This window comes from Papaver somniferum, unplaced genomic scaffold, assembly GCF_003573695.1.
Source record: "Papaver somniferum cultivar HN1 unplaced genomic scaffold, ASM357369v1 unplaced-scaffold_125, whole genome shotgun sequence".
Classification (NCBI taxonomy): domain Eukaryota; kingdom Viridiplantae; phylum Streptophyta; class Magnoliopsida; order Ranunculales; family Papaveraceae; genus Papaver; species Papaver somniferum.
Window position 1 is genome coordinate 11,049,289 of NW_020621603.1, and position 14,254 is coordinate 11,063,542.

Below are 14,254 nucleotides of genomic sequence, written 5' to 3' on the forward strand. Positions count from 1 at the left end.
AAAAAAGAAGGAAGACGGGAAGAAAAAAGTCAAGTAGCAGCAGCTGTAGTTGGGGGTGGAGAAGGGAGGCGGCTGAGAGAAAGAGAAAGAGGGAGAGTATCATAATGAAATATTAGATTTAGGGTTTCTATTTATCCTCTAAATCAATGGGTAGAATCTAATACTTTTAAATCGACGGTAAAAACTAAGTTTAAAAATTAATCGGTTCCCCAATGGTTTTTGGTTCGGTTTTCAGGTCAAACCAAAACCAAACCAATAATGTCGGTTTTTCAACTTTTTTTACCAAACCAATCCAAATCTAAATGGTTTGGTTCGGTTTCTTTCTTATTGGTCTGGTTCGGTCGGTTTCCAACGGTTAACCGACACCATGTTCAGCCCTACTTGCAGATATATTGCATTTTATTCAAAGAAGTAGAGTATCAGGATGAATTAGTATAGAGACTGCTTACTGATGACATACAGTCTCCATCTCCATCGGATTTATACAAATACTTAACTGTTCATTTTCAGCCATGACTTGTGACAGAAAAATTCCTATCAAACAGATGATTGGAACCCCTAAAATCATATTCATGGTAACTTTGTTTTCTTACATCAATATTGCCAAGTGTACTGAAGACGCAGAAAAAAGGAAGGAAAAAAGATCTACTGAAACCAGGGGGGTTAGTGTTTAAAACAAAAACAAAATACTCCAGAGATTCCTCTAGTGTAACCTATTTCGTGAGTATATATGCAGAACTTCCTCGGTCTTTAATTTACTACGACAAACTTCCCACGACGACCTTTATTGAAATGGAACTGGACTTCCTTGATTTTTGTTCACGATTGCCATTGCTAAATACCTAGTACCCATACCAATTGGTGTCTTATCTTCAGGTCCCTCCCAGAATGGAGCTTCTCCATCTCCTACTAGCTGCCAGTATCCGTTCCTAAGAGATTCAGCTTGCTCATCTGTGCAATTTTGTAGTAGTGCTTCAACTCGAAAGTTGATACCAAGAAAACCCAAGAACTGAGATTGAGACATTGGACCATGGACGGAAACTTCTTCTGTTAAATGAAGAAAGATTTTGAAGGTAAGATTTTGGACGGTGCAAGCAATTTATCTAGACTACTATACATACAAAGAGAGAGAAAACCTGAAGCTTCTTTTGCGGAATTCCTAATGGAGGCAAAATCGACATAAGCACTAAGATCAGCTGAACCGGGATCATCAAGTATATCAACAAATTTGTGCTTCCGAATAGCCTGTATTCAAGAATGCTCTAGATTTAATATATTATTAAGTTGAAGAATCGAAAAGTTTTCAACAAATAAATGAGAGCATGACAAATAGATTTCTAACTGTTTAAGTATCACTTCCTAAAGAAGTGGGAATTCATAATAAGTCTTATCAGTAACTCAATTCTATCAGAAGAAAATTGATAATTTGTGTTACCTGCAGACTATCTGAAACTATTCCATCTGAGCCATAATCGATTATGAGTGCCCCGCCACCATCAGAACCAATTCTCTTAGCAATTGTCTGAGTCAAATCCATCCCCTTAAGGCAGATTTCTATTTGATCAAGCTTAGCAATATCTTCTTTTGTGGCCCATGTACACCGCTTCATCAGATAGAGGGTTGCTGGTGTAGGCTGTTGAGATAGAACAAAACGAAACCTGAACAATATAAATGGGATTAAAAAAATCCTTATAGGAATTTAGTCGTTGATATAGCAGCAAGAGAATCTTACGATGCGTCATCTGCAACATCAACCATCTTTTCACACCAGCCACGAGAAGCCCGCTGTAGATAATGTACGAAATACAAAATGCTTTAAATTTTTTCATCAAGCATGAAGCGCGTTGTCCTTGTTATAGAATATTGCTCATGATTTTAACAGTTCATTCTTTATTACAGGTGAAAATTAACATGGATATGATCAGGTCCACCATACACACTATATTTTATAAGGAAAAGAGCCATTTGAGGTCTATTTGAAACAGGAAATAACAGAATTACAAATATCCTTTGAAACTGAAATAACTGGGGACTAACCTGGAACTGATGAACAGGCAAAGCATCATAAAATTCATGGCCGATAATGATTGTTGGCACTGAAAGAAATGTTAAAGTCAAGCACGTAGTCAACTGGAATGATAAGGAAGAACGAGAAACTGGTGGACAAGTGAAAGTAAAGGCATCAATGTTACTCATGCGTGATCTGGGCATCTGGCATGCACAAGATGAAAACTACATTCTTCATTGGACTTGATCTTTATGTGAGTGTTTCATTTGCTACTCTTCCATCAAAATTTTATGTTCCCAGAATATGCAAGGAGAAAAGTTAAGCAGAAAATTTTACTCAAATGCATAAATCAGAGCTGCGAAAGAACCCCATACATCCGGATGGAACCTGCTCCAGTGTGGCATGCCAAGATACAGGAGCTCCACCAAACATGCTAACAACCGTTTTATCACCACTTCCAGTGTCAACCTCTTCTGTACACTTTAATGCATTGTACTGAAGCTTCTTTAAAGTGGGACTACATTCTACCATGTGTATATTCAGTGACTTCATGAACTTCTCAAATTTAGAAGAACCCTACAGTAAAAATTGCCCTATTAACTATACAGGCGGTATGCAAACATAAAAGAGAAAAATGAAGTAATAATTAGGTAACCCAGTGGAAGGGTTCTATGCATAGATATGAAAAACGTGGTGCCTTACACGTAGAAGATCAACCATCAGTGTTCCTCTTCCTGGACCAAGTTCAATGAGGTTCACTTTCTCAGGTTGTCCCATTTGCTCCCACAGAGACATAGCCCATATACCAACCATCTAAAAACATATCAAGACCAAAAATAATGGTTTCAGCGGATCAATTTTCTCCAACTGTTGAAACATGCAATGAAATAAGTGCAACTTGAATCAACACCAAACAAATGTTAATTACCAGGAATGTGTTCATTTGGTGAACTCTAAAGCTTATAAATGCTTGCTATTGTTGAACCCTAGAGCTTACAAATGATGTTTGCAGGTGTGAAAGTACAAGTCACACAATCCCCAAAGTAACGCCATATAAGGCTTCTACATTTGTGATTTCTTCGCAATCTAATCTTTTCACATTGAGGTTAACATCATTCAACTAGAATTTGAGTGTCCAGTCAATCAGATTAGAATTTAGAAAGCACAACTAAAGGAAAAAAATTTGAAAATTTTACCTCTCCAAACATCTGACTAACTTCAGGAGATGTAATGAAATCTCCACCAGATCCAAACACATCCCTATTAATATAAAATCCAGCTTTAGGGTTAGTCAAAACTTCCTCCATATACTCTGCAACTGAAATTGGTCCACCCCGAAACTAACAACAATTCCATACAAAAATTTCAGTCAAAAAAACAATGTCAAAATCACAAAATTTAAGTAAAAGTTTCATCATTTAGCATATGGGTCACTAAGATACATTCAATTTCAATTTGAAAAACCTAGTAATCAACCCAATCAATGAAAATAGAGACACTTTTACTGACCTTAATGATGCCTTTTAAATGCTTAACAAGCTCAGAATCTGAAGATGGTTCATGAGAATGCTCTGGTGGAGTGTACAAGGAAGATCGATCAATGGAGATTTTGAGAGAAGGTTGAAGGATTGTTGTATCTTCAGTTTCATCTTTATTAGGAGAAGATGGGTCTGTGTCTGTTTGAGGAGAAGATGAATACGAAGATGTTGAGAGAGATAATGAAGATGAAAATGAGGAGAGAGATGGAAAAGCTCTTCGGAGGATGCCATTAGAGAGTACAGAGGAGGAGGACGATGAAGAAGAAATGAGTAATTTTCTCAGCATTTTTTCTGTTTGTATGTAGCAACCAAACTCTCTCTCTCTCACTCTGATTGCTTTCAGTTTAGAACATTATGTTTAGGGCCGACCACAGTTAAACCCCAAATATTGGGGGGCAAAACCCTCACTAGATTAAACAAGAACCACGGTAAATAGATCATTTTATTCTTTGTGCAAATTCACACTTTAAAAAGTGTATTATGGACAAAATTCTTAACACATGCACTAACGGAAAGTCTCTTTTTTTTTTTTTTTTTTGCTGCAAAAGAGAATGATTTGATTAATTATTGGCAAGGTTGTAATCACTTGCCAGAAGATTACAAAGTTCATCAGAGAAATTATTAAAGAGATCTAAATTAGTAGTTGTTTTCCTAACAGTTTTTGCAACTGCATCAGCTACTTGATTGTCATCTCTACCAACATAAGAAAAAGAACAATGTAAAAAACTTTGAACTTAAATGAATAATCTCCTTAAGAAGGTTTCTATTCTCCCATTATATGAGAAGAATGTTGCCTGTTATTGACTGGATGATAAGTTTTGCATCGACTTCTATGTGAATTCTTTGAAGTTGTTTGTCTTTGGCCCATATCAATGCCTCACGTATTGACATGCATTCACTCATCTCTGGACTCAGTATTCCATCTGCGTAACTTCCTTTGATCCCTTCGCATTTTCCTGCATGAGACCGTAGAACAATTCCAGTACCACTTTGGTTAGTATCAAAATCAAAAGAAGCGTCTACATTCAATTTTAAAATATCACGCATAGGGGGTCGCCAATGAGATGTTCTATGAGTGGTGATGTTATGAGTGGATGCATTCTTATCAATATGTTATAAGTGGATGCATTGGTAACGGAATGTCTCATTACCATGCAAACATGCGGGAAAGACGACTATTATTTTAGATTCAACTTAGCTGAGGTAATTATCTTGATATGATCGATATGTTTCAATTTATGAATCTAGGTTGCTTCGTTTGCAGTGATTGGCTCAGTGTTTTCGTCATAATAATCAATGATAAACATTTGTATGGACTCACATCTGCCGAGTAAGTTTCGAGTATTGGCGCAAGAATGTTCTGTCTGAAATCACAAGCATCATTATATGGAAACAATCTTCATAGAACTTATTGTCACTTTGCAAGGGTACTTGTAAAAACTTATCTTTCTGATGATACTCATGATGAAATCCTAGTTAAACAAGATGGACTTGCCTTTATGGTTTACTTCACCTATAAGAAGTTACTTTCTTTTTTGCACCCATTATAAATCCATCGGAGACAATCTTGGTGGTGCAAGCGTCATCCTGGAATTGCTAGGACTGAAGTTGTCGAAAGACAACATAATGGAAAGAATGATAAGCTATGGGCGAAAATGAAAGTTAATATGCAATATGTTGCAAATCTTATGAAAGAAGTTTTTATTGTCATCTTAATGTGCATGATAATTTATCATCTACCCTTATTGTTAATACTGCAATTGATAACATCAATACTGAAAAGGAGAGGATACTAAGTACACCACCAAATTTTTCGTTCAACGATCAGTACAGAACCTAATACAATTCCAAGTAGATCTAAATTCAAGATCCTTGAACAATATGTATATATACAGAGTTTTCTCTTATCTCTTACGCAGTCAATATGTCTAGACTAAGAAGTATGTGAACCTGATTGTGTAAAAGAGTTTTTGGACTATCTTACAAATCAATATCCATTATCAATATAGTCGTATCCAAATCAAAAGGATCTGAATGCTGACAAGTATGAAACTTGTAATCTATCTTTCAAGGTACGAATTTAACAAGAAAAAGTCTCGTTATAAATTATAATTAATAAGGACTTAAACTACCTAGATTGATTACGTACTACTTGTGTTATTCCTATTATAAAGATAAAACAATATGATGCGGAAAAAGAAAAAACACAATACACCAGAAGTTTTGTTAACGAGGAAAACTGCACCTGCAGAAAAACTCCGGGACCTCGTCCAGCTTTGAACATCGAATTGTATTAAGTCGCTACAGACACTAGCCTACTATCAGACTTCAGACTGGAATGTAGTTGAGACCGAATTAACCCTTTAACCATTCAGCTGCAGTCGTTCTTCATACGTCTCTTGCACCTCGCATGGCTCTACGCAATTGATTCCCTCAGTTGACGTCTTTTATAGCCTAAGAGTTTTAGCCTATATGAAGACTTTTGATACCAATCCGCCTCTAACAGATAAACCTATTTGATTTTCCTTTTGATTTTTAGATCTAGGTTTGCGGAAATCGGTTTGCAATAAACAAAGTGTAGGAAACCTCATGAATCTGGAAAACTTACACTTAGTTAGCTGAGAAGCCTGGATTACTAACCACCTCTCAAGAAATATTCAAACAAAACAAAAAATAATTTAGATACCTATCTTGAGGAACCACAAAGTCTAAGACGAAGAGAACTTTGCGATTTCTATCTATCTCGTACTCCTAATCTAAGATAACAAGAACCTCGAAGATCAATAAGAACAAGATAAGGATACACAAAATCGTTTATGAGCATATGCTTAGTTCGATATTGGGCAGAATGTATAGGGGTATGCATACCTATGGACCATTCTGTGAACACATGATGTTGGGGTATGTGTACCCTTAACCATTCTCATATCCCATAGGTATCGTATTGTGCATGCATACCTCCCTCATTTTCAAGAACTCGGAACCTTAGGGTACGCGTACTGAGTAAGCGTACCTAATACATATATATGTCTCGAATTTCAGTAAATTCTGAAAACTCTCTTTAAACGATTCGAAAGATTCTCAATTGTCGTAGGTAATAAATAGTATTGCATGGAAATTTTCCAAATGATCAACTTCAAATAAAAAAGGTTTATGAACAATAAGTTATTCTTAAACAATATCGTTAAGGATCTAGAATATCCATTGCTTGAATAATACTCAAATTTTTTTTTTTCAATATTGATTCCATTAAAATCATACGACATAGTCTCATAACATAGAATGGTAAATGTCGTGAGTAAATAGGATATTTCAGTCTTCACATACTTCTTCGTCGATGAAGTTCTCCAAATCTCTTCCATTGGTCTTTAGTTTTCAATTTTCGAGGGTTATTAGTGATGTCTAATACTCAAGTACTATACTTTAATCCAAGTCCGAGACTAGACTTTAGTAGACTCGAAATCAAGATATTATTTTGTTCATCTAACACAAGCAACAAGCTTGAGATAGAAAAACTTTCAAGTTCGATCGAGCAGTGCTCTAATAAATACAGTGGTTTACGTTCACTAGAAACCAGACAATACTAATAGTTAGCATCAAGAGATCCATGTAGCAGATCTTAACTTATTGGTTCCTCAGGAATTGTTGAATAGTACGTTATCTTAATTGCATTGTCCTAGATGTAGACTTGCTAATGTTGAAGAGAATGTGAATGTAAGTAGTTTTGAGCAAATAGATATTCAAAATGCCAACCAAGTTACTGAGGAAATTACAAAAAAAAAAAAGTTGTTAATGAAATCCCAAGTAATGTTGTTCTATTGCAAGTCTTGGTTCTCGAAGGGAACTCACTGGTCAGATTTTTCTGGGAGATGAGGTTTATTTACAAAAGGCAAAAAAACATAGAATGGATCCTCTTAGATTTTATCCATCGTTTTTGGTGTTGTAACTAATATATTTAGTAGCTAGGCTACCCATATATATACATAATAATGAACATGACACATATTCAGAATATTTATCGTCTCCGTTATGAGAGAACATGGTGATATAAGATATTCCGGGTAGAATGACATCAAGTTTTCTCCCATATATAGTATCCAGTCTTTCGCGATAAAAAAATTGTAGATATAGTCTTTAGACATTATGATAAGTTTGTATAATACTTGTTTTTTTATATTTAATTCTTCAGGAGCTTCTGGCTTAAAAGAATAATCAAATGGATGTATTAAATTAACACTCTTGAAAGGAGTGTCATAAAAAAAACACTAACATAACGAAAAAAATCGATCATTAGTATTAAACATTAATATGTGAAAAATAATGTGCAAAAAATCAAAAGAAGTTGCTACATGTTTTTTTAAAATAGTGATAACGTAAAAACAATTGGTCTATAATTCCATAATGGTTCAATATCTCTAGCCGAAGAAGAAAGAGAATGTCAAATTAACACTCCTGAAAGGAATGTGCATAAAAATAGGCGGTAAATAGACAATTTACCTAAAACAACGAAGAAATATTTTATTCCCTCAGCTGTCGTCTTTTACAAACTAAGAGTTTTATCTTAAATAAAGACTTATGGTACCAATCCGCCTCTAACAGATAAGCCTATTTGATTTCCGTTTTGGTTTTTAGATCTAGGTTTGCAGAAATTTGTTTGCAATAAAAAAAAGTCTAGCAAACCTCATGAATCTGGAAAACTTACACTTAGTTAGCTGAGAAGCCTGGATTACTAACCACATCTCAATAAATATTCAAACAAATAAAAAAAAAGGTTTAGATATCTATCTTGAGGAATCACAAAGTCTGAGACGAAGAGAAACTTTGTGATTTCTATCTATCTCGTTCATAACTTGAGATTTAAGAAGAACCTCGAAGATCAATAAGAACAACATCAGCATACACGAACCTGGCTTCACGAATCCGTAAGTCAAGTCTTTAAGTCGTATTATGTTTCTCATATGAAGCCTAGGTTTTTAGAGGAACACGCTAGCAAGTACTAGGATAAAGAAGTGTCAGGGATTGATAGAAATCTCCTTGCATGATTTCTAAATTTATAGATTTCCAAGGCTCTAGGTATCTTTGAGCTCCAACTAAGATAACTTGAGATTCAAGTAAACACTTTATTAATTTATATGATATTCTTATTTGGAATTCGTGAAAGCATGTGAGAAGTTTGCCTTGCAATTACATAAAATAATATACACTATGGTTCAGGATTCTATAATCGTGTACAATGATAGTTCGTACAAAAAAAATATTCCTTTTGAACTTTTAAGTAAAAGTCGTGTTCATTAATACGCAACACTTAAACCATGATTCACAAACAAAAAGTGATTTAGTGACCAAAGTCATCTTAGAAGTGTTTATGAGAGTTATAGCAATGTCAAACGTATTTATGAAAATAGTTTATGAGCATATACTTAGTTTAATACTAGGTAAAATGTACAAGGACCAATCCGTGAACACAGGACGTTGGGGTATGTGTACCCTTAACCAATCTCAGATCCCAGGGGTATCGTACTGGGTATGCGTACCTCCCTCATTTTCAAGAACTCAAAACCTTAGGGTACGTGTACTGAGTAACCGTACCTAATATATATGTGTCTAGAATTTCAGTAAATTCTGAAAACTCTCTTTAAACGATTCGAAACATTCTCAATTGCCGTAGGTAATAAATATTATTGCATGGAAAATTTCCAAATGATAAACTTCAAATAAAAAAATTTATAAACAATAAGTTATTTTTAACCAATATCGTTAAGGATCTAGAACATCCATTGCTTGAATAATACTCAAAATAAATAAATTGCAATATTAATTCTACTAAAATCAAACGACACAGTCTCATAAGATAGAATGGTAAATGCCGTGACTAAATAAGATATTTCAGTCTTCACATACTTCTTGTCGATGAAGTTCTCCAAATATATTCCTTTGGTCTTCAGTTTTCAATTTTCGAGGGTTATTGGTGATGTCTAATGCTCAACTACCATACTTTAATCCAAGTCCGAGACTATACTTTAGTAGACTAGAAATCAGGATATAATTTTGTGAATCTAACACAAGCAACAAGCTTGAGACAACAAAACTTTCAAGTTTGATCTAGTAGTCCTCTAACAAATACAGTGGTTTACGTTGACAAGAAACTAGACAACACTTATAGTCAGCTTCAAGAGATCCATGTAGAAGATCTTAGCTTATTGGTTCCTAGTGAATTGTTGAATAATATATGAACTTCAGTGCATTTTCCTAGATGTAAAATTACTAAGGCCACTTCCTATTGGTGTGGCAAACATTCATGTTTGCCATTTATGCACCCACTATGGAGGTGGAAAACTGGCAAACCGGCCTGGCTAAGTGACTCGACCGCTCAGTGTAGTTTACACCGTTAGGTGTTGTGTCCACCGCCAACGGTCTAGACTGGACTGCTCGTATCATCTCATCCAACAATCATCATTTCATCTGCCTATAAATACAATATCAGATTTCATTTCAACTCACACCATTTCTTCAATCTCCATTCTTTCGCTCCACAAATCCAATATGTCAGTTCGAGTTCGAAATCGCAAATTTAGCATATCTGAAGATGAATCCATTTGCAGGCATTATGTTTTTTTTACGCAAGATATGGCCGATGGTGGACAAAATCAACATCAAGAGGTTGCATGGAGTCGCATATTTCAGAGATTTCAAGAAGAAACATTGAACCTCAATAATCGAAATGCAGATGGATTGTGTCATCGCTTCGGAATAATCAACAAGGATGTGAAGTTGTGGGATGCTGCACTTGCTGAAGGCTATCGAAACCGAAAAATGGCCAAAACGCAAATGATGTGGAGCAAATGTGTCGGCTCGAATGGCGCAACAAAGTTGGAAAAAAATCACTTTGAGGGTTGTTATCTTATCTTGAGGGTGTTACCCAAATATGATCAGTTTAGAGTAACTGCCCAAATATGATGCATCTTTCGTTTGTATGATGCAACTATCATTTGTATCAAATTTTAATTTTAAGATATTAATATAAAACTAGTGCATCTTTCATTAAAAGTTTAGAATTTTAATCTACATTAGTGCCTCTTTCATTCATCTAGATAATGACATAACTTACAATAAAGACTTTAAAAGTAAAAATTTGGGACAATGTTCTTCATCTTGTTTATGTTCTTCATTTGACCAAACTTCCAATCAATGCGCTCATGAACGAAGTCTCTTTTGTTTATCTTCTTCTTTGCCTTCAAATTTTCCTTCCCTTAAACTTTTCTTGGTCTTATCTTAGTTGGAGGTTTGATTTGGTTAATATCCAAAACTTGTAGATTTCTTTGATTTTTACCTATTTTTTTATAACCTTCACATATCTTATTAAGGGCGGATTCAAGCACCACTCCAGAAAAATCAAGTTGGGTAGCCAAGTCAAGTTGGGATTCAAACTTTGCCATTCTGAAAGATAATAAGATAGAAATTTTTTGTGTAAAAAATTTTGTGTAATTTTTGTGGGATTTTTTGCCTTTTTTATAGAGGTTGAGAAAGAGCCGTTATAGGTTTCAAATCCACCGAACGGTTGAGACTACACCGCTACCGGTCTAGTCTACACCGCTAACGGTGTAGTCTCAACCGTTCGGTGGAGACTCGATCGCTTACATTTTCTCCCATAGTGGCGCGACCAATTTTCCAGGCCAGCTGGCATGGCATATGGAGGGTTTATCAATCCCCCATAGGAACCGGCCTAATGCTGAAGAGAATGTGAATGTAAGTAGTTTTGAGCAAATAGATATTCGAAATGCCAACCAATTTACTGAGGAAATTACAAAAAAAAAGTTGTTAATGAAATCTCAAATAATGTTGTTCTATTGCAAGTCTTGGTTCTCGAAGGGAACTCACTGGTCAGATTTGTCTAAAAGATGAGGTTTATTCGCAAAAGGCAAAAAACAGAGAACAAATCCTTTTAGAATTTATCCATGGCCGTTAGTGTTGTAACTAATATATTTAGTAGCTAGGCTACCCATATATTCTCTATATAAAAACACTGTTTTTTCGAGCGACGTGGTTAACCGGAGCTTCTGGTTGATTCTGACCCCACCATTTAGTTTTTCAGCCAATAAGATTTCAGAAAAATCTTTTTGACCCACAAAATATTATTTGACCAATCACATTTCAGAAAATAATTTCCTAAAATTACTAAATCTTATTAAATTTGATAAACATATCAAAACAAATATAATATTACAAAAAAAAGATACATCATGATAAAATAATCTAAAATAAAATATGCAATATTCATCGTGATGAAATCGTAAAATTAGATCAATCATATGATTAAAAAAAGATCAACCATATAAATAAATAAAAAAAAAACTAATGTCCAATGTCCATCACAGCTTTTGTAATAAAATTCCCTAATTACATCTCCAAACTACCGATAAAAAAAATGCTTGCAAATACACTTTCTATTGGTCTTAAATCTATGATTAAATTTTAAATATAAAATACATAGAGTTGTGGGATATACGTACCCATAAATTAAAACAACCTCCATCTTCTGCAGAATAAAAATTAATTTGTAATCCTGTCGAATAGTTGAAACACAAAATCATTAGTAGAGAATTAATGACATTGGACATCACAACAACTACAACACCAACTACAACACCACCGTGGTACATAGCAGAAATGATTAAAGAAATAAAAAACAGACTGAGGCAAATTCCGCAAGTCGCTGTACATCACAACTACAGAGAAGGAAATCAAGCAGCGGACGGACTGGCAAACCATGCAGCAGATGGAAGTCAAACAGGAAACTACTCAACCAAAATCTGAGATCAGGCAATCTCATCTTTTATTAGTCACATTTTATTTCAAGATTCTGTGGGTACCAAATACCAATACAAGTTGTAAACTAAATCCTTTTATAATAAATATATTGCTTCAAAAAAAAAATAGTAGAGAATAAACGATAGTGATATTAAGCAAAACTCTTAGTAACAAAAACAAAAACCAAAAAACATTAGCAAAAAAATTCCATAAATTATAATAAAAATCTTTTTTTTCTTAATATTATTCATGCCATAAATAACTTAAGTAGTGGTAATAAAAAATTATACTGCAATAAGTATATAGTTCTTGATGAAAATATATATTTTGGAAAAAAAAATATTATTTATCTTAATTAAATCCATAAAATATGTAAGTTTTAAGATTTTTTTTTATTTACGTTCAAGTCCTCCAGGGTGGCAAAATATTCCTATAAATATTTAAATACTGTCAAAAAAAAAATCAATATTATAGACATTTTAGGAAATGTATTATCCAAAAATAGATTGATTAACATATCATTTCCAAAACAAAAGTATTTTTTGGATGGAATATATGCGAGTTGGTGTCCGTCTATATAAAGCATCAAGGAAAAGCTAAACCTCATTGTTTCCACTTTAGGGTTTCTGGTTTTTCTTTCTGTTTTTGCGATTTAGGCCTTGTTGTCTGATCTATTTTTATTGTCTGTTCTACAGGTACCCTCAAATTGGCGCTGCGCCAATGAGAGTCGACGCGTGCTGATTTGATGTGAAACAAGATGAGAACTGTTAAACTTCATGGTGCTGATTTGATGTGAAACAAGATGAGAACGGTTAAACTTCATGGTAAAATCACACAAGGTATCACCAATTATATACCTCATCTATTGTTTATGCAGCAGTTAGATCATCTGGTATTCCTAAGATCTTTTGCAACGCATCAATCTGGAAATGGTAATTGACGAACTATCTTATATAAGCCAAACCCTATTGTGCATATTATTTCTCTTCCAGGTTTTTTTTTCTTTTCTTTTTCCTTTCGGTATATGATTATTTTCTTCTGTATGATCTATTTTGGATTCTTGGTGTTGCTACCCTCGGTCATGCACATATTATAAACTTATTTTTGCTCGATCATGCACCTGTTGTAACTGGTAATATGTCAAGCAATTTCAAGGTATAAACTCATTGATTCTAACAAATATTGTTGCGAATCAGACACCATGATTGTTTTTTCTTGCAGGTCTTATTGTTGCGGTATCAAACACCAGGATCATTTTTATTGCAGGTCTTATTGTTGCGTTATCAAACACCAGGATCGGTTTTCTTGCAGGTTTTATTGGTGCAGTCTCTGATCAGCTTTGTTATTTTATTTTATTTTTGTAGATCAATTGGAATTTGTTACAGTATTATTTATTTTTTGGAGATCAATTGGAATTTTAATAATTGATTGTCGCATGGAAAGAGGTCTGATAACATATTGGCATGAAAGAAAGTGGTATATCTCTTTCTATTGTGCAATCGACTGACCATCACCATACTTTTTAGGATTTGATATCAATTTCCATTTAACCAGATTTATTTTTAGCTTAAATATTTTTATCGTAGAAAAAGGGCTCAATATCTGAAGTCAACTTCTCCACTGTTGTACTCTCCTTCGGGCAAAGTCTGATCGAGGATCTGCTAGCGGCTTGGTTTGTAGCATACTTTCATCAAGCCATACTTCATAAATCTTTTTATGATGAATTCTAATGCTCCTTATTGATTTTTTGCAAGTAGATCCATTGTTGCTTCTTTTGCTACATTGATGACCACTATCCGTGCATGTGTGCCTCCTCTAGCTTTTCGTGGTAGATAGATTGCGATTTAATAGTGAAAGAGTGGTTGGCAGTGGCGAGGGGCGACGATAGCACAGGAAGTGA

The 14,254-nt window shown here is 34.4% G+C and overlaps 1 protein-coding gene across 2 annotated transcripts; it reads right to left on the reverse strand.

The window, feature by feature from the left end:
• Positions 1-517: 517 nt before the first annotated feature.
• On the reverse strand, positions 518-3,881 carry LOC113331635 (protein arginine methyltransferase NDUFAF7 homolog, mitochondrial-like). 2 transcript variants are annotated; one of them, XM_026578339.1, is made up of 9 exons: positions 3,518-3,832; positions 3,205-3,348; positions 2,711-2,821; positions 2,383-2,584; positions 2,038-2,096; positions 1,733-1,785; positions 1,436-1,658; positions 1,137-1,245; positions 518-1,047 (listed from the first exon to the last, which is right to left on the reverse strand). In XM_026578339.1, exons 1-9 carry the CDS (start codon positions 3,830-3,832, stop codon positions 785-787), a joined length of 1,479 nt encoding a protein of 492 aa, XP_026434124.1. In that variant the 3' UTR covers positions 518-784. The 2 variants fall into 2 exon arrangements, with proteins under 2 accessions (XP_026434124.1, XP_026434125.1); XM_026578340.1 differs by lacking the exon at positions 2,711-2,821 and having other exon boundaries at positions 3,518-3,881.
• Between the last annotated feature and the right edge of the window lie 10,373 nt (positions 3,882-14,254).

What these genes read in the sequence shown, in the direction of transcription:
- LOC113331635 (XM_026578339.1), bottom strand. Translation starts at nt 3,832, where the DNA reads ATGCTGAGAAAATTACTCATTTCTTCTTCATCGTCCTCCTCCTCTGTA. An exon ending in TTAGTCAGATGTTTGGAGAG is followed by an intron (nt 2,822 to 3,204) that starts GTAAAATTTTCA and finishes ATATGTTTTTAG; the next exon opens with ATGGTTGGTATATGGGCTAT. An exon ending in TAGTTTCAGATAGTCTGCAG is followed by an intron (nt 1,246 to 1,435) that starts GTAACACAAATT and finishes TCTTGAATACAG; the next exon opens with GCTATTCGGAAGCACAAATT.